The sequence below is a fragment of the Micrasema longulum genome, unplaced genomic scaffold, assembly GCF_059751315.1.
Source record: "Micrasema longulum isolate JH-2025_06_02 unplaced genomic scaffold, ASM5975131v1 h1tg000141l, whole genome shotgun sequence".
NCBI lineage: Eukaryota > Metazoa > Arthropoda > Insecta > Trichoptera > Brachycentridae > Micrasema > Micrasema longulum.
Genome location: NW_028277347.1, coordinates 378,344 through 405,825, shown reverse-complemented (window position 1 = coordinate 405,825; position 27,482 = coordinate 378,344). Strand labels below are relative to the sequence as shown.

Genomic DNA, 27,482 nt, shown 5'->3' with positions numbered 1-27,482 from the left:
TCTAATTTGGTTCGAAAAACGAATAATTTTAATGAAAATAAACGAGCACATCATTTCGCCGATTGTCATTTGTTTATAAAATGGCGTTTTCATAACACGTGACTACTAGTGCAGTCAAATTAACCCTTAGTTCTTGTATGTACATATGACCTGTGCGCAGCGTCGTAGCTAGGGGCTGGCTAGACGGCCGGCTGCCAGGGGCGCAGCCCTCAAGGGGCCGCACTTTGCAGGCCCACAGCCTTTTTTTCTCTTTCTCTCGCTAGAAGGGGGCGCAAAATTCAAATCTTGTCATGGGCGCTCATGACCCTTGCTACGACGCTGCCTGTGCGTAATAAATGCAGTTATTATACCTTAAATGAACCGAAAAGTTAAGTTTATTCTGTCGTTGGTAGCAAATGTATAATTAATTTTGTAATATAGTCACAAAAATATAATAATTGCACAGTCGAGAACACAAACATATGAACATGAATAATCACTCACAAGGCACACCAGTTCAACCTTATGCAGTAGGTAATTCATTCTTATCGAATCGGCCAATAGTACATATCTCTGTGCTAACATTTTCAAATATTTTGCATATAAAAAGTAAATAATTTCATTTAGATAATATGCGATTTTTACTCTTTTAGATGTTTGTATTTAAGTGTACATAATAGATTTTGTAATATGAAAATAATATTTTGAAGTGCTGTGAACATAATTCATAAATCTTATTTAAATTATTGACTTGTAAATTTAGGTTATCGTACTTTAAGACCACAAAAGGGTCAAATTGGTAAACCAATTTGACTCTGACTAAAGTACTACTATAATGTTATTAGTGTGAGAAAAATCCTAAAATCTCTTAGAGAATGGGATTTTATTCCTGATTTAAAAAACTTTTTTAGTTAAACTATTTTCATTCACTTTTATTTTTTTTAAATTTCATATTCAATAGGCGCGGAAACCTGCGTCATTTCTTTATATATTTTATTTAATAAACATTATTTCTTTTCTTTTTCTACAATCATTCAGTTCATCGCCAGCCTGTTGTATATATTATACCAACTCTATCATCTGGCAACTATTATATAAGCTTTTGTATTATATGATATAAATATAGTTAAATTGCCTTCACTAATTTTTAAACGTGTATAGTTTAAAAAATAGCTTATGTGTATGGCAAATAATGAAAAAATAACTTGAAGTGAAAATTTTTTAATGATTTGAATTTTAAATTTTGTACCGTTGGATTAATATTCGCAATTAACACATATAATGGAAAACGCCATCATTTCTATTTTTCACTAATGAACATAGTGTATTTTTAAACTACTGTTCTATTCTATTACTCAAATAATGTTGTTTTGATGCTTATCAAAAAAAATTAAATAACTGTTTATTTCAATATTACGTTTTCCAAAAACGTATGATTTGTTTTTTTAAAACACTTGGTGTCCTTTTATTAGAATTTTATTGTCGCTTAATAACGTAAAGTAATAATATGCCACCGCTGCCCCAGAAGCAAATAATTACTCCAAGCTTAATTATTATTTTATTCAAAAAAATATAACATGTTGTTTTTACTTGTCTTTTAAAACGTATTTAAAATTTTTCTTTAAATGTATTTAAATCAATTAAAAAATGTGTTTACAAACAATTTCTAAACATTTTATGAATTTCAAAATAATTTTTGAAGAAAATTATTTTTTTATTTGTTTTACTTTTATTCATTTTTTTTATTTTGAATCTGAAATAAAGCACACATAAATGCTATTTTTCAAAAGCGTTAAATTTTTTTTTTTTTTGGATTTTAAAAAGTGTAAGTGAGACAATGTTTTATTTGGCACATTCATAAGTGTATACACTTAATTTTATTTTTTTTTAATAAAAAAAACTCATAGTTTCATTTTTAATTTCAATTATCAAACATTTTTTGCTAAAATATACGAAAATTTTAGCCCATTTTGCATATATAATTCAGTTTGATTTATTTTGAACAGAATGATATTGACATACGAGTACAACAGAGGTGAAGAACATTTAAGAAAAGGTAATATAGAAGTCTAGGCAGATGCCGGGCTTATGACCTGTCAATGGCTGGTTTAAGTGGTCACTTTACACACTGTGTAACATTCACCATTCTGCCCATATTTGAACACCTATATTCCTTCAATTCTTTCATCTGTTGATCTATGGCGGGTAAAAGTGGCCACTTAAACCAGCCATTGACAGGTCTCCTAGACTTCAATATTACCTTATCTTAACGTTCTTCATCTCTGTTGTAATATGTTAATATCAGCTCCCAGGGAGTTGAATCCAGTCCTTGTCTACAAAAATTTGGACAAACTCAAAATATTGTTGTTGAATAATATTGTTTTAATTTTTAACCATGCAAATGGGATTCTTATTTTTTAATTGTTTTTAAACATTTGACATGGCTCCTGTTTTTACGATGGCGTTTTTATTATTTATACATACACGCTCTTTATTTCTACAATACTTAATATTAAAACAATGTAAAATACTGGGTTTAATTTTTGTTGATTTTTAATAAATTACCCATTTAAGTTTTGAAAAATTTCTGTTTTATTAAAAACTTTTATTAAAAAGGGATAAAAAAGAAGTCAAACAATGAAATCAAAATGCCTCTGTAATTAAATTTCGTAATGTTGTTCTTCCGTCACCAAAATTTCCCCCCCAAAACTAACATGAACAACCCTTGTTCCAAAACGTTTTTTAAAATAAATTGTTTTCCTTTTTGAAATTATTGAATATGTGAAACGTCGAAAACTCCAATACTGCAAACATGACGTACAAACTAACGAAACATTTATTTATTTGGCATTTTATAAACGGTGTTATTTTTTGTTTTAAGATCCAACAGGTTTTGTACTTGACGAAAAGTTTAATCGATGATTTGAAATCATTTTCGTTAATTGTAAAAAGTAATCCGTTTTTATTTTAGCTAGTATTTACTTTGTACAATTTGTAATTAATTTGTGTTAATTAGATAAGTTATCAAACTGTAGATCACTGTATAAATGTACTATCCGATGTGTAAATAGACTTTTTTAATTTATAAAACATATAAATACGTAGGATTTACTTAAAACTAATTTAAGGAGAAGGTTGTGTGGACGATATCCAAAATGAAAATAAAGTTTTTTTTAAATAATATTTCGTGTTATTTTTTATATCTACATATAGCTTTGGGCTACCAAAGCAACTGCAAGGTAAACTCAAAATTACCGATTTTTAAATACTGAAGTTTATTGTAAACCTATGTGAAAATATTGTATTGATAATGTACTTCAAATAATTCAATGCAGTCAGACCCTTTGCACTCTTCAAAGTACGACTATCTCAGAACATGTTATTCAGAGATATTGTTGACGTCACTGTTGCTTCAGACTAGCGATATACTCTAGCGAAGTTAAGCTTGGTGTGGTTTTTACGAATTTACAAACTCTTTCTCCCAGCTTTTCCCTATCCACTCATTGCACATGGGGCAGTGCTAAATAAAACCTCCTGACGTCTTTTTATTATTCTAATTCTTAGTGGCGGAGGTCAGTGCTATGCAAGCTCCTGACGTCACTGTGACCTGTGAAGATCTATTGTGACGGGTCCCCGTGAATAGTCCTCACCCTCCAAGTCCAGGTTGTAAAGAGCCTGGCTACTGTGTGGAAGGCGAGAGTTTACATAATGTTAAATCTCCCCCTTCAAGCCCAGATCCGTTATGTATCAGGCCATCAGGTAGGGGGCAAGCTCTTTAACATCCTCAAGTTTAACTAGTGATCCTTTCAAGAATGAGACTCTTTTTATGGTGTAAAGCATCACATTAACATAGAATGTGCATAGGAGTTTCTTCATCTGCACTGCAAAACCTACATCTAGAAGTTTCGGAAAGGGGAACCTTTATTATTATGAATCCAGCAAGGCGTTTGTTCAATCTGCAGTGCCCTGTAAGGGCACTTGTGATAACCCTCACTTAATTTCGGCTGAGCTTTATAAGATCAAAAGCAAAATTTTGCGAGTACCCTTTCATCAGTTCCTTCCCATGGTGCTGACCAGGTACTTTTTGCCACAGCATTACTTCCTTTCACTTCGCTTCCTGGCCCATGACCTTATCTCATTACGAGGAGCACATTTTGGCAACCTACAGTAGTGTTCAGGGCCAAGTGGGGCGGTCTCAGCTCCCAGCCTTGCCAATTCATCAGCTGCCTCGTTACCGTCGAGTGGTAGTACCTAGGTACCCAAATGAAAGTCACACAATAGTGTAATTACATTCACCGACACAATTAAGCACCCGTAGGCACTTTAACATTGATCTTGACAGAGTTCAGTGCTGTTAGAGTAGCCTGACCGTCTGAGAGAATATAAATTCTTTTGTTTTTGTATTGTCTCCGCAAATTTTCATGTCCGCAGGCATTGGTGGCATAGAGTTCCGTTTAGACAGTGGGATAGAGCCCTAGGCTAATGAAGAACCTTTTCGCGGGTCTAACTCCGTGTATCACAGCACCTGCTTGTCCATTTTCTTGGAACCATCAGTGTACCACACAATGTCTACTTCCCCGTTTAATTAAATTGAATTAAATTGAACCTTAAAATAAAATACAAAATTTCCGACCATTACATCACGGTGCTCAGCGTGCCTCTAATACCTATGCCGAAACCTAGAAAAACAAATAAAGTCAAGTCATTGGACAATAAAAAAATAGAACACAAGCTGTCGAATATAAAATGGAATCAAATTTCCGCTAAATATGACTGTCCATCGCTACTGCTTGATCAAAATGTCAATACTTTTCAAACAATATACGAACGATGTGCATATGAAAAACAGGAACTGTCAAGTAAACACAGTAACGAAGCTTGGATAACCCGAGACTTAAAGCATATGATGCGCGAGAGGGATATTGCGTTCAGAAAATGGCGAAGCTGTCCAACAAATGGTACATATAGAAAACACTACGTGAAGTTACGTAATAACACGACTCTGAAAATATATTTTTTTAAATAAAACATCAAACCGAATTCGAAAAAAATCAAGGAAATATGATGAAAACCTGGAAAACCGTAAATCATCTATTAGGAAAAAATTGTAAACTCCCTTGATAAATACATGTCAAGAAAATATACTCTTAGGTCAGCATTTGATTCAGGAAGAGGAAAACTTGTCGAAATCCGGCTCTCCCCAAACACTAGATTTGGAGATCGTGCTTTTGCCGCCGCCGGCCCCTCTGCCTGGAACCAATTGCCTTCAAACTTACAAATCATCGACAGCCCCTGAGATTCCAGATTCCAACTAAAATTCCACTTCTTTAGACTATCATACCCTCAATTCTAAATCTGGAAATATAATATATCACTTTTGTTTAGTTAGAATGTAAGTCTAGGTACGAGTATACAATTGTAAAGCGCCCTTGGGGTGATTTTTTACAAAAGTGGCGCAATATAAATCAGCCAAATATTATTATTATGACGTTGTCATGAAGTACATGGGCTCAAATACAGAAATAAATTATATATGTTTGCAGATGATACTGCAATTGTTGTTATTGGAGACACACAAATAGACGCGCAGCAAAAACTGCAATCGGATTTTAATCTAGTTTTAAGATGGTCACATGAATAATCATTATTTACGGTTAGGCTATTGTAAAATAGCCTAACCATAAATAAAAAAAAACCAAAGCGTTACACATTACGTCCCCATATAATAGACCAAAAGAAGATTTATTAATATATGCACACACTCACGAATGTTTGCATAAAAATCTACAAGAATGCAAATGCACAAAAATAGATCATGTATCAAAATATAAGTATTTAGGTATTATTATAGATTCTACTTTTGATTGGGAAGAACAAGTAAAAACAGTTTGCAATAAGCTTAGAGTTTGCCTACTTAACATGTACCACTTAAAACCATACCTACCATACCCAGTGCTGAGACTGGTTTACTTAGGGCTAGTTGACCCAATAATTCAATATGGATTAAGAATATGGAGACTAAGTTTCAAATCTTATACCGACAGCCTTGAACTTACAAGTACAAATTTTAAAAACTATCGTACCTGTAAAAATAAAGATTGAGGTAAAAGACAACAATAATATATTATTTGATTATGTTAACTTTTTGCCAAGTAACAAACAGAGTCAGTATAAGATAATGACAGATCATTTCCTCGATTGTAGTTTTAAATCCAAAATAACCCACCAGATCGTGACCTGACAAGTATTGGCACAGCAGCTGACGGTGCCACGACAGAAGAACTACTATGGAGATAGAACAATGGGAAGTGTGGTGCCAAAACTGTTTAATTTAATACCAGCTAAAAATCGTAAGGAAAAAAACCTAAATTCATCTTTAAAAAATAGTCAAAAACTTATTAAAAACAGCAAGTGAAAATTAAATATACACATAAATATATTTTATTTTTAATTTATTATTAAACCATGTACTTACATTTTTTTATATTTTTTTTATTTAAATCTTAAAATAGGGCACACATATCATACATATTGTTATGTGTGTTCTAATAATAACATTGCAAATATATTTAATTTATAAATTGTTTATCACATATGTCTTGACCATTATTTAAAATTTTGATATGTTTTTTTCTTCATAAATATTTTTTTCCATTTCGTAATACTTTTTAATTGCTTTAAATAAAATTGAATTTTGTGACTTTGCCTTTTTCCTAAATGGAAGTCTAATTTTGTTCTTTTGTATTTTTTTTTCTAAATTATGTAACCCGCAGACAGACAAGCTTCGGCTTTGCGGGAACAAAAATACAATTATGTATGTTACTTATTTGTTAAAATAAATAAAACTTTAAAAAAAATATTACAAAATCTACACTCCAGGAACTGGACATTGGAGAAAAACTTACATGAATGTGCGAGAAAAGGATCTACAGTTCTTTGGACATATTTCCAGGGGGAACTCTGATAGTTTGAAGAAAACAACTCTCCTGAGAAGTGTCGAAGGGACGAGGTCGCGTGGACGTCAACCGGCAAGATGGAGCGGCCTAGTCAATGAATTATCATAATCATGACTGACGAATGCCTACAGAAGAGCTGAAGACCGTTCCAGACGAAGGGAGACTGTCTACAGACGAGCCTGGAGTCGGGCGTAATCACCATCTTCGGATATACGGCACGAATTGAAGAGAAAGAGAAGAGATAACAAGAAAATCATCAAGTACTGTTTCATGTAACAATTATACTAAATGTTTAATTAAAGGAACAAGTCAAATTAAATAAATAAATAAAATAATTAAATAACTAAATAATTCAATTTAATTAATAAAGTTCATCATAAATTCTGAGTTTTCGTGATACTGGTACCTACAAAAATGTTAATCGGACGTTGTTTTCATTTTTGTGCTGTTTAAAATATTTTCAAGGATTTTTTTAAACTTACATAATGACACTGCTTCTATATATGTGTGGCACGTGATAACGTTTTGGATATAAAAGGATTCTTATCACCACTCAGTATAGGTAATCAGTTGACTCATGTCGATAAGATAAAAAGTGTGATCAATAAATTAATCAGACGGGTATTAGAAAAATATTCAACAGTCATTGATCATTCGCAATCTATGATTGTCCTAGCTTTTCTCTTTCAATATTTATATATCAGAGGCGAATCATCCTTTTAAGCGATTATTCGCACCTTACCATATTTTTGGGCATCGAAAATAATAGTTTATGTTACATATCTTTAATAAGTATAATAATATTTATGAAAAATTCATCACAACGCATCGTTTGCATTTCTTGCGTTGGTAAATTTATACCATATTTAAATAGTTTCATTATACATAGCGAGCCCCTATCGGCCGGACATCGTACTACCGGATTACACACGCTAGTCGGCTGAATACAAAATATTATTTATTTACCTCTTCAAACCCCGTCTTTCTTTTAGTGAAAGGATTTTTTTTATTTTTTTTATTATTTCCTAAATGCAATTTAGTCGTTCAACACTACTTCATAAGGGCTGTGTTGCAACAGAGAAAGAAAACTATATAAAAAGGGGTAACAAACTATAAAAATGCGATTTTCCGTTAGTTCATTATTCTAGTGTTTGTTTTAGTATTTTATTATGTAAATAAAAAACGAGCGATACTTTAATCCACAAATTTGGAATACCCGGTGACAGGTTTCATCGCTTTCGCGACATCTTCGAGACTCGTATCTTTATTAAGGAGTTGCAAGCATTTGGACATACTCAAACATTGTTGAATTACTACCTGGTAAAAGAAGAAGTATAAAAATTGGAAAATTGTTTTCAGGCGTTGCCTAGTAGGTGATTTGGTTCAGCCGGATAAATCTCACCCACGTGATAAAGGTTTCAGCTCTTTTACTTCACAAAAGTCAACAGATAGAAGAGTTGAGGAAATGTGGATGTTCAAACATGGGCAGAATGGGGAATTTTACACAGTGTGTAAAGTGGCCACTTAAACCAGCCAATGACAGGTCATAAGCCCTGTGAATGCCTAGACTTCCATATTCCCTTCTCAAAAGCGTTTTCCCTCTCTGTTTAAATAAATTTAAATAAGAGTTCAATGTATTTTTACAAAACAGAGGTAAGGATAGATAATTCAAAATTATATGAAAGTAAATTAAATAATGTTATTTTTATCTTAAGGATTATTATCAATTTTTTTTTTGGGTTAACGTATGAGTTGATATAATGCTAGTTTAATGAGTTTAAACATTTTATTTTTAGTGCCCCATCCTTCGTGAGTGTGATTTTTCTCAATTATGATTTTTGTCCAATATGTGGATTAAAGTTTTACTCGTCTTTTATTTATATAATAAATTACAATGAACTTCCAGCAAGAATTTTCACTTACAAACTTCAATGTTTTTGTTTTAGTATTTTAAAAACAATTCAGTAAACTAAATGCGGTAGTCTTGAAATATAATGTTTAGAGAAAGGGGTGCATAATGATGAAAGAGAACTTGATTAAATTTAGACAAGATAAAATGAAAAAAACCAGATATTAACTTAATTCTTAAAATTACCGACTTAAAACTAAACTTAATTCTACCCAAAAACACAGGCGAAGTTATTAGGCTTTCGTATTCGCAAGCAGTACGGAGCAGGAGGGGTGCGGGTGTCGCACGATCTGGAGGCAGCAGCCTCCAGCTGCAGCTGTGCAGTGTGTGCTAGCGTGGGTAGCTAAGGCGGCATCATTCGGCTGCTAGCGTGGGTAGCTAAAGCGGCAGCATTCAGCTGCTAGCATGGGTAGCTAAGGCAGCAGCATTCAGCTGCAGCGAGGGCGCATGGTGAGCGCATGAGGGGCGTCGTGTGCGTAGACACGACGTAGAGCGGGTGTCTGTGAACGACGCGAGGGGCTGTTGATGCAGGTGGAGTCGCATCCAGCTGCGACGAGGAGCGCAGCTAACGTCACAGTTAACGAAGGCGGACATTTGGGGACGACGCGTGGGGTGCGGCATCGCGATGTGCACGGATGGTAGCGGGTGGTAAGCGGGTGAATGCTGGCTGACTGGGCCAGGGAACTTGGGAGGCCAGTTCGAAGATCAAACGGAGGGCTGGGACAAGTCCGAGTACTTGTCCCGCGACGAGTTTCGCAACTGTTCTTTACTGAGTGATCGACCCCTCACAACTTATGATCACTAACGATTGACCTACAACTGCCACTGAATTTGTTCTAAGGGATGCGGCCCTTTTAATGGGACCACCCGATCGTATCCTTCTCTCTTCCCCTTCACACTTTTGTTACAAAAGTTTTGTTGTCCTTTTCAACCTTTATTACTACACAAATCGTACATATGTAACAAAACTATAATTGTAATAGTAATGAACTTACACTACCTTTATTAAATCAACGCAAATGTTAACATGGAGTTTAAAATATAATGCTGCATATAATTTTTCTTCGTGGTGTAATGTTTCTTAGAGGCTCTTGGAGGAACCTGAAGCGTAAAGCTGATCAAGGTATCAAGGTATGCTGCCATTGGCGAACTAATTCGGTATCATATGCACCACCGAGTGTGGATAGAGAAATGAGGATGATGAATAATTATTAAGCATTTTATTTTCAAATATAAACATAAAACTATTGGAAGTGGTATCGGGTTTGATTACCAGCCAGAAAGAGAAGTAATTATTTGGTAATAATTATAATAAATATGTTAGTATATTTCAGAAGATAAGATAATTGAAGCGTCGGAAAGAACATCTTGCCGTAATGTACCAAGTGACCGGAATGTTTTTATATTTAACATTGTGTCAAGCGCCCTATGGATCTTTCCAGTATGCCGATAAATCTAGGTATAGTTCGCCACATTCCGGGGATTGTGAATTTTAGATTCGAGGTGTGTTCAGAAAATAAGGGAAATTTTTTGATTTCGCGGATTTGGAGAGTCCAGTCTTTTTTACTATGTTGGTATACATGCCCATGAAGCATGCTAAAATTTTCAGCTGTATTCATTGTTAACTTTGTCGGTGGCAGTCGCCAAGGTTAGACATGTTCGGCGTGCTCGGCGATTTTCGTCTTGGCGATCCAAAATGCCTCCACTGGGACGATTGAGCCTTAGTTTCAACGTCATATCCATAAACTTAAGTTTTGTCACAAGTTATAACACGTTTCAGTCATTCTGCATCGTCGTTAACTTCATTTAGTGACACCTGAGCAACTTCCATTCGCCGGTGCTTTTGTTCGAAATTTGGAATAAATTTTGCTGCCTCACGTTTCATACCCAAAACATTCGAAAATATTTCATGGCACCAATCGGTATGCCAACATCATCTGCGACTTCTCTGATTGTGATTCGGCGATCGTTCATAACTAGTTCATTCACTTTTTCCACGTTTTTATCGGTAGTTGATGTGCTGGGGCGTCCGGGCCGTTCGTCGTTTTCAACGTCTTCACGGCCATCTTGGAAACGCTTATACCACTCGTAAATCTTGTTTTACTCAGAGAAGACTCACCATAGGCCTTTGTTAACATTTCACACACTTTATTTCATTTTTTACACAAAATTTGTTGTAAATTCTTTGATCCATTTTTTTTGACAAATGAAAATCGCCGAGCTCATAAAAACACATCTAACCTTAGCGGCTGCTACAGACAAAATAAACAATGGATACACCTGAAAATTTGAGCATAATCCAGAGGCATGTATACCAACATAATAAAAAAATGACAGTCGGACTCTCCAAGCCCGCGAAATTTAAAAACTCCCGTTATTTTCTGAACAGACCACGTACTTTATTATAGGGTAGGATTAACATCGGGTTCTATCTTGTTTTATAATCTAACCATGAGGTCCGTGCACAGTACCAGTTATTTTAGTTTGGCGGATTGCAAGAGATTTTTTAAGCTTAGAAATTTACCGAACGCACGAACATGATTTTCATTATTGTCGGCAAATTTATTTTAAAACCAATTTTATTACATATTTCATTTTGCCAAAGGTTTTTACTTATAAACGCCGCCTTGGTGTTTTCCACACATCAAGGGAATATGGAAGTCTAGGCATTTACTGGGATTATGACCTGTCATTGGCTAGTTTAAGTGGCCACTTTATACACAGTGTAACATTCACCATTCTGCCTATGTTTAAACATCCACATTTCCTTAACTCATTGAGAAGCGAATAGAGAATATGGAATATGAAAAATGTTTTCCCTCTCTGTTGCAACAAATTAAGACCTAAATATCTCCCTAGGGAGGAAATCCAGCCTGTCTACAAACATTTGGACATACTCAAAACAATGTTGATTAAACTAATTAGCATAAGAAGTATAAAAAAAATGTTTTTTTTGCCTAGTAAATGAATACATGATAAAGGTTTCAGATCTTTTAGTTCACAAAAATGTGAATGTTTAAACATGGGCAGAATGGCGAATGTTACACAGTGCATAAAATGGCCACTTAACCCAGCCAATGACGGTCAGAAGCCCTGTAAATGCCTAGACCTGCATATTACTTTCTCAAAAATGTTTTCCCTGTCTGTTGCAACAAATTAACATAAAACTATAAAACATTATTATCTATGGTCAAATATAACGATATGTATATGTACCCAATTTATAATATAATGGTATTATACCGGTTGTTCTTTAAACCCTGTCACATCCGAAACCACGATGATCAGTATGGGCAAGAAGACATATTAGCATATTAAAAAAAATATTTAGAATAAAGAAAATTTATAAAAATAAAATATTAAACAAAACAAATGGTTGCTTACTTTTGCAGAGAAGCGAGGGGAGCGCGGCCGCGCAATTTTGGCGTATAAGACTTCCCCTCCCCCCTCCTTGTTTCTCCGTTGCAAAAGTCAGAAACCATTTGCATTTTCTGATGTTATATTTTTTTAAATTTTATTCGTTCTAAAAAAATATATTTTCAAGTGCCAATATGTCTTCTTGCTCATACTGATTACCGTTGTTTTAGATGTGACATGATGAACAATGAACACCCTGTATGTATCAAATTTGTGTATGTATATGTATCAAAATGTGTATACGAGTAAATATATATTTTATTAGTCTGTGCTCTCTATTAATTTTTCTTCTTTTTTTTGCACCACAACAGGCCAGGAGGCCCAATTACAGTGGTGAATTACATCACAGAACACCCAGGCTTGAGAAAAATCACATTTTAATTTTTGTGTTCTCACCGGGAATCGAACCCGGAACCCTCCGTACGTGAGTCAAGCGTCTTGACCACTACACCACGGAGGCCGCCAAATTTGTTAACTATTATCATATAATATAATGTAATTGCTCAGCTTGGAACGGGGTATGTACCCTTGTTAGCTGGGCAAAGTGAACGTAAAATTGTATTTTTGATGAAAGGTGTAAATAAATAAATAAAGTAAATAAATGGTGATTTGCTCATAATCGCTTACATGGACGATTCGCCCCTGAAACCTATCCACCATTGTTCTCTTTTTAGCATACTTTTTTTACACGGTACTGCATGGAACTGTATGCTGTTCTATCGCTCGTTATCGCGTCATCAGAAACTGATAAAACAACCAGTCTATAAATTCAATGTATTATTTCCTTGCCGCTAGTCTTGCCGTTAATTTTCATTGAGTTTGTAATACTGAGTTATATAATCAATACTATAATTATGTTTTTACTAATTGTAATCGCCGCTGTTTTGAGCGGAGTTTCTGCTCAAATCACTAAGCCGGGACTTTGTGATACCACCATTGCAACAGTGAACCAGTTTAACGCCACAAAGGTATAAAATCATTATTTCATTAATTTATTTATTTATTCAGATATTTAGAACACTTCAGAAAGAAGACCCAATTCCATAGAATTAAGAATAGTCCAGAAGGAGCGTAGAATCATATTTGAATACATCGGACTGTGTCCAATAATTCCCCCACTATGCCCTACTTTCGCCGCGCGCATTCGTGAGGTCGCAGCGTAATGTTGCTTGATAGGAAAAAAATCATAACACAAATGTAAGGTTAAAAAAAAGCAATTTGTTAATTTTTCTCAAATTTTATTGTGCACGCGAAAATATTGATTGACAAAACAGAGTAGATTAGTAAAGAGTCATTTAATAAAAGAATTAATTAACTTTAAACTTAAAATATAAAACAAATTTTATTTTACATAAAACGGATATTTTTGTTATGTTAAATAATATTGATGTTTTCAAGATAATGTTGTTACACAGAGTTGTTTAATCCGAGATCCAATTTTCATTAATTCTCTCATTAGATGGGCAAAGTAGGGTAAAAAAATTTACTACCCTGGCAACGCTAACGAAATTTCCATTTTGTTTCTTCGACAATCTGACAGATGGAAAACTAATTCAATTTTTAAGTAATGCATTTGTTTTATACACATTCATTTGCTAATTAAACATTCGTTTGTTAATTACACATGAAATGTGATGCCATCCTGTTTCTTTAAGTTCCTATCAGTATTTCTACACTTTAAGAGGTCACAACACGGCATAATTGAATTTAAATCAGGAGTTGCCTACTGAGCGACGTCTACAAAGAAACTAATAAGTCAAAACGTAAACCTACTCATTTATGAGTAGTTGCGTATGTCGTTTCTGGAATGTTCTTAATTCTATGCCAATCCATTCTAAATACAATAATAGATAACAAATTACAGTAGATAGTTATGTTATTAAAATAATATAACAAAATGTGCAAAGAAAAATTAAAAGTTAGAAAGTGCTCTTCTAAGGGAAGGCCCACTGTCGTGAAATATGTCGACATCCGAGGCGATGCGATTAAGTAGCAAGATTGCTCTACCAACCGGCATAACCATTGCCAGGTTAGTTCTGCATCGTGGTAGGTAAAACAATCGATGCTGTATTTGTCTAAGATAGTTATCAGGCACGAACAGCTACATCCATCAGAGTTTCGTATGCGACCACCAATCACCTGGAAAAAGTGAACACCCAAATGAACGTCCCTCCTCCTCCATAATGACTGATAGCCTGGCGTCCCCAGTAAAAAGTCGGTTAGGAAGAGCCAAGGATAATATCCACACTCTTTTAGATACAGATAGCGCAGAGATTTCTTCTGCACTCTCTCCACCATCAAAGAGTATCGAGCCTCATGTGGCGACCAAATAATAGAACTAAACTCCAAACGACTTCTTACCAAGGAATTATATAATGTCTTCATACTCTGAGTGTTAGAAAATATCTTTATATCTTTATATTTATATTCATAGGTATAGCAATAATGTCAGCTATCCTATTTCGGCATTGTAAGACTTGAAACTACAAGCCTAACTTCATGTTGAGTCGCGAGTTGGGATTTGGTATAAATATGTTTTTTTTTAATAAGGCTTACTTAAAAAAAATCATAAAATATTATTTTTGAAGGGAAAACATCCTATTTCTTATTTTATTTTATTTTTAGGCATTAGTGTCTGTACAACATCAAAAAAATGTTTTGTTCTCTGCAGGTAAACTGTACCAAGAAAACTTAACAAAACACTTTTTTTACATGTAAGAATCCACAGGGAAAACCTAATATCGAAAATCGTAGCATAAAAGCACAATTTCTGGGAGAGTCAAAAAACTAAAATAACATGTCTTAAAAACATTTTTTTTTTTATTTAATATTGTTTTGCAGTTTGTTCTTGTTTCTCTTTCTATAAATGTATTAAGATTTCTTTTAAAAAATACTATTTCATTTTTAAACCTCAATTGTCATAATGAAAATAATTCAAATATAACACTGTTTGAGAATGGCCGTGTGTCATAAAGTCTGGAATTTTGTGTCTATTTTAATCATTAATTTTAATTTAGCATATTTAACTAAAAATCAGATTCTTTTAGTTGTGACTCTATTTTATCGGATACGCAATAAAGGGACTGAGAAAATTTAAAACGCTACTACCCAAAAAAAGGATTTAAAAACCATTGATATTTTGTATATGTATACATTGAATACGTATATAAATGTATACACTAAATGCAGCACTAAGCACCCGTCTCGTGTTGCATTCAACTTAAGATTCGGAACTTAACTTGTAGTACGAGTATTAACACAATAAACTGGCATATACTGTTAGCCTTCGCATTTTGCACGGCAATGTTGACGCGAAAGCGCTTATTTTTAAGAACATAATTTCAAAATATCATTCTGTGAAGCATCATCGCTATTTAACTATACCTCAGTTTTTAAAATAATATTTATGTGTTTAATTTTTCACTGTACATTTATGTTTTATTTCTATTATAAAACGAAAAAAAAAACTTTGCATTTAATGCCGTAATTTATAGTAATCGTAATGTACCTATGAAGAAAACTGGCACATGCGAAACATTGTAATTTAAATATTAACTCTTGATTTTAATTACCTCATTTTTTCATTAAATAAAGATAAATGATTGAAATTGAACAAAATGGTCAAGATCCGCTGCGGTTGGTGTGCAAATCCGGTGCCTTATGCACTTTTAGGCACAGTCGACGTCTAAAGAATCATCTTGTAGCGAGTAGCAGAACTAGAGCATATTTTGTAAAAATGCCGCGAAGTTGCTTGCCTGGAAGATTTGAGTCCTTTCGAGAGTCTTCGAATATGTTCTACGCACCGAGGATGCGTGATTTGAATACGGGAAACAGCCGAGGGTTTGACAGTTTATAAAGCGAAAATTGATTTTGTGCTATGATTTCTAATTCAGTGAGTTTAATTGTTAGTGATTAATTCAATTAAATGTGTCTTAAAGATAAAACAGGTGCATTCTATTTGTAAAGAACCCCGGTTCGTAACAGTATTAATTGACATTATTTTAATTTGAAGTAACGTGTCTTTTATGTGGATTTGCATATAAATGGAAAAGAAACGAGAGATAGATAGTGAGTGCAAAATTTTAAAAAGGCAACCTTCTTCACTTGTCGTGTCGGGTACCCCCGACGTTGACGACCACTTGGGAGAAAGCCTCCTATCCTGAGGAGTGCGAAACGGCTTCTCCACAGTTCTAATCCTGGTCCATGCTCGCATGTTTCGAAGCCAGGAAAGCTGTTTTCTTACAACCCCTCCAAGTCTCTCGATCTTCATCTTCGTGACAAGCTGATGTATGGCATATTTATCATCTCTCAACACATGGCCAAAATATGGAATCGTATTGGCTCTACGTAATACTTCATTGTTGGTTATTATATCGGTTCGAGATATCTTTAACAATCTACGATGGATCCACATTTCAAGTGCTTTAAGGCGGTTAGTAATATATTAAAGAGCAATGGGCGATATTAGTTAAAATCAATTCATTTATTTGAAATATACAGAACAAACATATATTAAATACGTACATATTTAAAAAAAGGAAAAAATACATGAAAGAGAATCATGTCAAAGTAGTAGGATAATCCTACTCCGGAAAACCCCTTCGGATACATGGAACAGATTAATATCCAGAGCGATGTTGTTCAGCATAGCGGTAGCCCTTCCAACTGGCATAACCATAGGCAGATTGGTCCTGTATATTGGAATATCAAACAATCTATGCTGACGCTGTTTATTCTTTAATATTTCGTTAGTCGTCTAGTAATGAGGCGATGCATATAATTTGCAATAAAGTAATGCAAAAGTAAACATTTTCAGAATTACTGCAAGTTTACAGGTAGCCTACGGTTAGAAAAACATGAATCTTCAAAACGCGCGCTGGTTGATATCTCAGCAATTTTTGTTAAATAAGGTAAAGCTGAACAAGAAGCAGTATCCGCATGGATCATTCAGGAGCGTAACATAGGAAACCATTGACTGAAGGCAAATCAGTTAAGTATTGAATAATTACAGCAGCGGAAGAAATGTCTCCAGAAAAAACTGTTTTTTCAAAGCATCAGTTTGTCCGCAAACACTGTGGCTCGAAGAGCAAATGGTTTTGTTAACCTTTCCTTTGCCGTCCCAAAATCATCCTCGCTTTATGGTGCTGTGTAGTCATTACGCATGCAAAAATGAGAGATTTTAAATAGGAAAAATGTAATATTCACACGTTATTAAGTGAATTAATTATAGCTGAAGTCAAAAGAGCTATTATTTTTAATCTAATTGTTAGCAATGATTTGACCAAAAAATATGAAGGAACGCCCCTGACTAAAGTCGGATAGTTACTAATTGGCGTCTGGGAGAAGTACTAGAGGAAGTACTAGAAACATTGCTGTTCGGGCCGGGCGTGTGACGAAATTGTCGAGTAATATACGTGTAATATCGAGAGTGAGACGCAAAAAGAAAGAGGGTGTGAGACAGTTATATATTAGGATTACTCCGCAACATTCGACACATTGGTGAACTTTCTATTGTATTGGTGATTTTTCTCCGATGTTTCGTAAAATGCTTTTTCTGTTCCCAATGAGCATCAATTATTCAACAACAAAATATTTCAACAGATTCGTAAATTTGCAATGGAGGAATACCGAATTTATGAAGGTATTAAAGTTATTAGATGCAATGTTTACTAGCTACAAATCGCATCGCCGGGAATGGAAAGTAAAAAACACAAACTCAATTGTTTGTCAAAAATAAATAGAGAAGTTCTAGTTGGCCCTGGATGAGTCAAACAAATGTTTTATAGATACTGCTCAGCAGTGCGACGGATAGAGAACGCGTTTCTAGTACTTAATTCAGGAGCTAGATTACAGCACGCCTTAAGGCTAGAGTGCCTTTCAGGGAGATTTCCACAAAAACGGAGCTATATGAATTATCCTTAACAAATAAAATAAATACAGAGCGCCTGAGCGGTATGAAATCTAGCCCCATTTACATTTACAAATCAAGAATTTAAATCAAGCACATATCAAAAATCTAAATCATGCCCTCATGTCCCGTGGGTAGTGTCTCGGACTCGCGGCTCAAACGCCTGTGGTTCCAATCCCACTCTACCCCAATTCGATTCCCATTTTCTGATAGTAAGTTATTTACAACTCATTGAAAATGGCCCTCAAAATGAAATATTTGGGTAAATCATAAGAACGCGAATATTTCTTTTTCTATAAAAAAAAAACTTAAACATGTGCAAATTAAGAATCTAAATCATGACGAATCAAGAATGATTTGTCATGATTTAGATTCTATGACAAATCTAAATCACGGATAAATTGAGAATGTTATAGACCAATATTTTTTTTTCTCATCATCACCGAACTTTTAATTTGAAGATGCTTTACTAACCAATGAACTGGTCGATCGATAACTATATGAACGTAGTTATGCAGAAAGCAGCCAGTCCACAATATTGAAAAATGAGATATTCATGTTATCGGGTACATTAAGGTCAATTCTATGTTCTGCTAAAAACAGCCAGACCGCCTTCATTTAAAAAACTGTAATAATCACCTTCTGAAAATGGTATCGATGACAAAAACGGCATTTCTCAATTTGCAGAAAACACCCACAGCACCAGAAAAATCTTACAGTACTTTAAAAATCATTGAAACTGGTCGAATACGTAACTAAATTCTTGTTTTTAATTTTTTTTAAAAACTGATGTGTTCATTGCTTATCATTTGTTAAAGTCAAAAACATTCCAACTGTTGTGTAGATTTGTTTATTCACTTTTTCCACAAAAAAACTATTATCTCAGTTTCACTTTTCTATAGCTGGCTGCTTTTTGCATAAGTAAGTTCATATGTTCATAGCTATTAAATAAACAGTTATATGTGGTACTGATTTCAAATGAAACCAGCATTTGCTCATTTGAATCCGAGTCCCATAAGAACCTAAATTATTTTACCGATTGTATACATTTAATAATGTAAGTATTTTTTCTTGTATTTTTTAGTATTTGGGCACATGGTATGAGATGTACAGCCATCCGCAGTTTTGGGAAAGAGACATGACATGTGTCACAGCTAAATATTCTCTAATGGCTAATGGTCAATTGCGTGTTAACAATTCTGGAATCGAACTGATTGACAAGAAGAAACAGTGGGTCATCAATATTGGTAACGCCAGCATTGTAGGCGATGGCAAATTGGAAGTACAATTTCCCGATATAAGCGGTAAGCAAATATTATACTACGTTAAGGTAATATGGAAGTCTGGAAAATTCAAGGGCTTATGTTTTCTAAAATTTATTTTTATTTTTATTTATTTAAACAAATACAGGTTTGGCGGGAAAACGAATTCCCACGCGGGTGCGGGGCGAGAAATAGCGGAGACGAAGCCCTAGGGCTTCTACGATATAGTGGACTGTATCTTTTTCATTTTATTATATGTGGTGAATATCTTTGATATGCGGTATGCAATGGCAATCAGTCATAACCCAAACAAATAAAATGAATCAGGAATGGAAGCCACACTAACCTGGTTCGTTCTTGATGAAACGGCACCAACGCTAGGATAGGCCACCGATCTGGAGCTGAACACCGGTGGTTGGTGGAACAAATGGTGATGCGGCACACATTTGGTGAAAAAATATACAACACGAGGTCTTGCTGTGGCGGGTTATCAACGGATACTGGAGGTGGGAAGTGCACAGTTGTTGTGGGTAAAGGATATTGAAGTGTAACAATAATGGACAAATGCATACCCACATAATTATCAACCAAGGTTATTAAATAAACCCCTTATGGATTGGTATATAAACAAGTATTTAATTCAAGATATTTTATTACACATTATTTTAGACTTAAGTACCAACTCCGTTGGACTTAAAGTCCTGTGTTGAGTTGGGACGAGCAATTAGTTGACACAAGCAATGAGTATATTATCTCAAATATTAAAAAGGATACGAAACACAACAATAATAAAAATAGTCATAAAAACAAGTACATAGCATATTAATATGATAAATAATAAACTCAAACATTCGGAAAAACATCAAGGAGTTTCCCACTCAAATCCCTCCCACTAAGGAAAATCCAGTCCTTAACTACTCTCTTCAAAATAGTTTTGGTCCTTGAGAGCTTAATACGCTCTTCCAAACACTCTCGGTGCGATAAAGGAGAGATGTCTCTGAGCAAAGGTCGTACGGGTTTTCGGTATGACTTAATTCGTGCTCTGGGAAAACCTCGTTCGAACATTTTGCTGAGGACCAGAAGTGTGTAAGTGCTTCTTTTAGATACAGCTGTCTCATATCCAGCACCTTCGTGTATTGAAACAACTGTTCTCAAGGGGATGTTTGAGGGCGCCGGAATATTATTCTCAATAATAATTTATGTGAAATCATGAGAGGCTTTAAGATGAATGCCGCACAACCCCTCAGCCAACCATTCCATAGGTTGCAGTGGATTGAAACAGAGCAAAGTACACATTTCTGAGAGTGCCTCTAAGAGTATATGAACAGTTCATTTCGAAAAGTGAGCTAATTATTTATATTTTGTGTAACTCTATTTGCTGTAGGAATACATTGACCGAGCCGTCTTGGGACTTTTAATTGGAAAACCTGAGCATTCTTGGCATTGGTGAAGCTAGAGCTAAAGCTAGCTTTCTATAATTTCCCAAAGCGAATAAAGCAGCATCAAATCAATAAAAGGACAGCTCTTTTACTTCACAAAAAACAACAGATAAAAAGAAATTCCTGTTTTCAGTCCGTCTAAAATTGAACCAAAACCCTGGACGAGTGAGGAAATCGAGTGGAGATAACTCCGCCTCGTTCCCGCGTTGCGCTTACCGTTTTTTAGGTCCTGTCCTGATAGTTGAAATATTGATTTTAAAGGTTGTTTAAAGTGCAAAATGTCAGTGTTTCTGGACTGGCCCCTGAAGCGCAGGACTGATCACGTTGCTATTAAGTAACAGTTGATCGAAATACGCTGCATTTTGTTTCAAAACACAGTGCCCTATGCACCATTGGGTGCAAAATGGGGAATGATGATGATGACGAGTCTCATCAATAAAGGTTTCAGCTCTTTCAATTCACAAAATATGGAAGATTTTTAAAAAATGCATGTTCAAACAATGGCAAAATAATGACCATTACACAGCTCATATTCCATATTCCTTTCTCAAATAGTATGTTTTTTATGTTTATTGCAATATGTTGTTTAATACGTCCCCCCTTTTTGTAATATTATCATTAAATGTTGAAATTGGAAAATTCTGTGAACTTAAAAAAAAATTCTTAATAGACTATCAAACAAAGCCAGTTTTATTTTGAAATATTTTCATGTAGGTATCGTATTATCCGCGCTATCATTTAAAGTCCTGTAATTTTGCAATTACTCCGCGTGTGACGCTACAAGTTCTCTTCCGTAAGTTCTGCTAATATTTGTAAAGAAATATTCGCGTTCTTATGATTCACCCAAATATTTCATTTTCAGGGCAATTTTCGACGAGTAATAACTCACTATTACAAAATAGGAGTCAATTGGGGTAGAGTGCGGTTCGAACCGCGTACCTTTAATCCATGAGTCCGAGACACTGGCCACGGGACAACAACCCGACCGATTGATGAATTGGCTTCCCGTTAACCGAAAACCTATCACAATACTCTGTCATTGGATTATTCGGAAGAACTAGGGAGGTCGTTCAAAGTAGTTCGTTTTTATTAAAATGATTTTTTCATAAATTTTGAAAAAATTTCGCGGTACAATTGAATCCTCTAATTTTGACCGCGCATAAGAAAATATGTTTTTAATCCAATTTCCCGTATCACTGAACTTTCTCATTGTTTTTTTTTTTCTTTAAAACAAACTAGGGGGGGGTCGATGCTAGATACTTTATTTACTTACTCAGTCACACTTCTCGCCTTACATATATATTTTTTTAATACAATTCAAACTCATGTACGTTCAGCTTAAAGTATTTTTCTGAACTGACAAAAAAAACATTTTGTTTGCATTATTTGCCGCGTGTCAAAACTTCAATTCAGATTTATATTGAGGCTGGCGCTCTATCGTTTCGAAATATTCTAAAAGCTCGTTTGAATTACAATAAACATTTAATTAATTTGAAGTGGTTGTGTACATTAGTATTGTTTAATTATTTTAAATAGGATTATAAAGGGCTTTTTAATCAAATCGTCACCTCGGTTCGTTTTTGACCAACAAATCGAATTAGAGATTTTGCAGAAATGGAGCTTTAAAGTTTTTTTTACCAAATCGGCATAAATAATGAACAAATTCGTTAAAAAACCCCTTAAACAATTTTCGAAAAATATTTCTGTCATTTTAATTTTATAAATAAAGGCTTTCTCAGAACTCCTGTAAACTCAATTCAATTCCGTTTAAAATGGTCTGTTGGACAAAAACGAACTTAAGCAACGAAATGTGAGCATAACAGAAAATGCATTTTTCGTGTTTTACGTAGTTTCCTGCATTTATTACTAATGGTATTTTTCAAATTTCAATTTTAGATTTTAATCAGTGTATACCTTAGATATTTATCTAATTATCCCTATGGAATTAACACTCCAATCGTTAGTTATATTGCTTCTGTTGGAATGATTCAAATTGATTTTTTTAATATCCCACCATTGTTAATAACAATATGCAATGTGATTTAATGTCTAATGACCGAAAATGTATGATTTTATTTTCAGGAAGCGGAATAGCACCATATTGGGTTCTTGCTACAAACTATGATTCATATTCAATAGTCTACGCATGTAGAAACAACGCCACACATAAATTCGGTAAGGGGCTTTATACATTAAATAACTGAATTTATTTTTTCTGTATTATTAATAACAAGAGCAGACAAAACGCTTTAACAAAACAAGTGAAAAAATCTTGAGCCATGATCGCGTTGACGCGCTTTCTGTTTTCGGGCTCGGAGGGCCGGCCATACAAAAATAGAGATAAATTATATCTAACGATTTTATATTTCGAACACAAGAGACATCTGTTAAAATATTCATGAAACTCAAATTATTCTACACGACAGCGGTTAAATCGGACTCTCAACGAAAACATATAACTAATTATTCATAGATGGCGCTTTTATAATTTTTTTGTTAAAAATGTCATTTTTACGTTTATTTTCAATATTCATTTTACAAAACTTGGTTTGCGGAAATTTTACACTATATTGATTGTAACAAATACCATTACAATATTATTTAGATCATTTTCACGAAACGATGCCATCGTCATCGTTTCCTTTCCGCACCTAATGGTGCATAGGGCACTGCATTGGTACACCAATCGCAGCGTATCTCTATTATTTTTGTTACACATAGTTAAGATGATCAGTCATACGCTTCAGGTTCTAAGGAAATATTTAATATCAACCATGTCGGGAATCGAACCCGAGACCTCTTGCATGGCAGGCTAACGCGCTGACCATTACACCACGAGGCCGAAAAAATAATGTGCAAAACGAAAAATAAGATAAGTTATTTTATTCGGCCGACAAAAAATTACTAACCTTTTTTTTTGTTTTGTACACCATTTTGTGAAAGCGACCTAAATTATATTGTCATGGTATTTTTTACAATAAATATAGTGTAAAGTTTCCGCAAACTATGTTTTGTGAAATTTCCATTGAAAATAAATGTAAAAATGGCATTTTTCAATAAAAAATTACAGAAGCGCCACCTATGAATAATTAGTTTCATATTTTCGTTTAAAATCACCTTAAATGAGAGAAGCTATGTTTGACGCTTTACACGCGTGGATAATGCAGGGTTGACACTTTATTTTGGGAGTCCCCTTTGCGCATAATTTTTTGACAACCTGAATTTGTAGTTATTCTTAATGCATTTATTTTGATATCTTGCAACGATTTTTGTGATTTTTTCTGTGTTATAAAATCGCTTTTTGCGAATTGACGACAATGCGTTTTACAATATTTCTCAATTTACAACCGCAGTTATCTCGATTTTATGGTGATATTTTTTTACTATCGGGACCTAAATACAATGCATTAACGTTTCATTGTCCGTTTTCAAAAATAGTTTTCCATACTTAATTAGTTAATAACTGTTGCTAAATATTGTTAAGGTAATATACCTATAAGCTTATTTAAATATGTTGTTTTCTCATATGGACTCAAAATAGAAGAAGGGCGTGAATGGATGATGCACGTTCATAATGTTAAAATAGAGAAATATCACATACTACGAATACCGATAATAATAGTTGTGGAGAAATGTTTTCATAATTTACTTGAAAAAATAAATTTAAAAAAATATGTAATTAGAAAAACTGTAAATTTAAATAGAACATCGTCATGAATTTCGACGTCACAATGAGGAACTTCAGCTCTACGGGAAATGGGATACAAAAAATGTTTTCTTACGCGGGGTAAAAATTAGAGCATTAAATTGTACCACAAAGTTTCTTGAAAATGTACAGAAAAAATAATAAAAAATACTTTGATAAAAACGCACTACTTCAAATGACGTCACTGGTTCATGTGAATCAACCTATGATCTGAGAGCTATGGAAGATTTCCGGTCTGCTTGTCGCTTCTGGACCAATAGGAAGAACTGAATGAGAATAAGCGGAAATGAACCTCTGACGTTACACGCGGAGTTATTTCAGAAATACAAAACTTTGAAAAATCGTAGCGCCGATAATACGATATATAAAAAATTTTAAAAAAAATTTTTGACTTAGTTTAACAGTCTATTAACAAATAAAAAATTCAAAAAAAACACTGAACTTCCTCATTGTGAAGGCCAAATATGCCGCGTTTTTGCAAAGACACATTTTTTAACAACTTCATTTTAAAAAAATGCGTAGTAAAACATTTATCCATTTTGATTTTGAAAATACAAATATTTTTTCTAGATCCATTTCACATATTTTTAAGCTTGACTTTCCTAAGATTTTTTCGTAGGAAACCACTCTCTAGTCGCCGTTAAAACGGCTGTCCACCGCATCACCGTTCACTGCGGCCGTTAGGACACGGGCACCGCTGTCCTAAGAACCCAAGCTTCATCGGCATTCGTAGTATGTGAAATATCTTTATTCGGTGACTTGTTTTTTTTACAAAACGGCAGACTAGGGTTACTTATAGTTGTCCTTTGATGTTCATGCTCGTATTGATTTTTTAAAAATGTTTAATTGATTTGAGGAATATCCGTTTATTTGATTTGTGTCGAATTTAATTATTTATTAATTTTAGTGTCAAGTTGGATTCTGAGCAGATACAATTATATCCTTTCCAAGGATATGGAACCAATTAACGCTATAATATCCCGTATCACGGATTTATCATGGATGCAATATGAAGTCAACGACCACTCTTTAGAAGGATGTACGACAAGCGCTGCATCCACCCAACAGTTTGCACTAATACTGCTCGTTGCATCTCTTCTTACCAAATTTATATAATATCCCTCTAATACAATGAGACGGAGCGTTTTGATCAAATTTATAACAATATTTTCATTTTTGTTTGGGAAATGAGTTTGTTTTAATACATACTTATACGCAATATCTCAATGTTAAACAATTCCACAAAGCATAATTATTATATAATTTTACGTATACGGCTCTCAGTACAAATAGGATTCATACTACCAACAACAATTTTGGCTCATCACATCTCATTTAAAAAAAACTAAAAACCTTTTAAAAGACAATCGGAGCCTAATTTGGGTAGATTTAAATGTAATCAATTGGCAAAATGAATCGAATATTGTCGATGTAGCATTCTCAATTATTTGATTAGTTTATTTTATTTATTTTTACTATCCTTGTTTAATAAATGTTTAAGGTAAATTCGTATTTTTCTTCAACCTAAATAATTAAACTTCAGAACAATACACGGGTTTTCAGAGCCAGACCGCGAAACTTCAGAGGAATATTCCTCATGGTAAGCTAAAAAAAAATTGTAATCTCAAAATAAAGTAAATTCTCAATTTCTCGGACAAGCAGTCTCTCCACAAACCCCTACCCCTCTCCTACCCAGCTGCTTCCCTTGTCCGCGTCTGGTGCGTATCACTTCGTTGGTCAAATACGTTTTTATCGCTTTTTTTTGTCAGGGAGGGGTAGGGGTGCTCGTCCGAGAAATTAAAGATTTACCCCATTTTGAGATCATAATTTTTCTTTTTTTTAAATGACTTTTTGGAAAAATTTAATTAGAAATTTTACTAAAACTTACCATGAGGAATGTTCCTCTGAAATTTCGCGGTGTGGCACTGAAAAACCGTGTATAGTAGATAAACATTTCGTCGGGATCGTAGAACAACGACGTTTGTGCGAAAAATGCGACAGTTGAAAAAGTTAGATTTAGGCTGTTTTTCAGGTTTGAAAATATCCATATAAAGTTTTTTTACCTAACCTAACAAGTGGTGACATAAAGTGTAAAAAAATTAAACCACTTTCACGTAAAGTTAAAGAAAACCCCAAGCATCGTTGTTCTACGTTCCCGACGATTTCATAATAATTATGTCCAAATCTTCGAAGACAGGTTTTGGATTTAACCTTTGAACAATTGTATCAAGACACAGACTTGTTTTTTAGACAACCATCATGATCATCATTCCATGCACGCTCCTTAGTTATAGCATATGGTGTACACAAAGAGCCTCCATGCATTCTACCGTAGTTATGACATAAACTGCCCACAAAATCAGCAACCAGGACGTCGAAAACCTGATGCCTTGCAAAGTAGGCAAGCGTGGTTAAGGCTCTCAGGAGGCATCCGCAGTATATGGCCCAGCCAACCGTATTGCCTTCGCTTGGTGACAGTTGTCACCGGTGTTTGCTTCGTCCGTTCTCTTATAACTTCATTCCTCACAAAGACAAACCACCGCACACCCAAGATTCTTCCGAGACACCTATTCTCAAAACTCAGTATTTTGCTATTTTAGGCCCACGATTCGTATCCGCAGAGGATAATAGGTGTTATGCGGGCGTTATATGGGCGGAATTCGGTTTGGTTTTCACTGAATAAATATCCAATCTCCAGACAGCCTTCATACTATTAAATGTGGTACCTGCTACTCCTAGCACCACTCCCAGTTTTTTTTTCAAGCCTCCATTTTCTGTATTATATACTGACAGGTATTCAAGGCTGAGACACATTTTGATGCCTTCCTGAAATCACATGAACCTATTTACAATGTTTTTATACCCAACATAAACCTTAACAGGCTTTTAAAAAAAAAAAGATGTAA

General features: G+C 34.4%; 1 protein-coding gene across 1 annotated transcript; it reads left to right on the top strand.

The window, feature by feature from the left end:
- Positions 1–13,056: 13,056 nt before the first annotated feature.
- LOC148284200 (apolipoprotein D-like) lies at positions 13,057–26,082 on the top strand. The gene is made up of 4 exons (XM_088242489.1): positions 13,057–13,229; positions 19,254–19,473; positions 22,953–23,045; positions 25,484–26,082. Exons 1-4 carry the CDS (start codon positions 13,116–13,118, stop codon positions 25,690–25,692), a joined length of 636 nt encoding a protein of 211 aa, XP_088098615.1. The 5' UTR covers positions 13,057–13,115; the 3' UTR covers positions 25,693–26,082.
- The last annotated feature ends 1,400 nt before the right edge of the window (positions 26,083–27,482 follow it).

Excerpts from the sequence above, each read along its gene's own strand:
- LOC148284200 (XM_088242489.1), top strand. The coding sequence starts at position 13,116 with ATGTTTTTACTAATTGTAATCGCCGCTGTTTTGAGCGGAGTTTCTGCT. Across the intron at positions 13,230-19,253 it reads ACCAGTTTAACGCCACAAAG|TATTTGGGCACATGGTATGA; the intron begins GTATAAAATCAT and ends TGTATTTTTTAG. Across the intron at positions 23,046-25,483 it reads CAACGCCACACATAAATTCG|TGTCAAGTTGGATTCTGAGC; the intron begins GTAAGGGGCTTT and ends TATTAATTTTAG.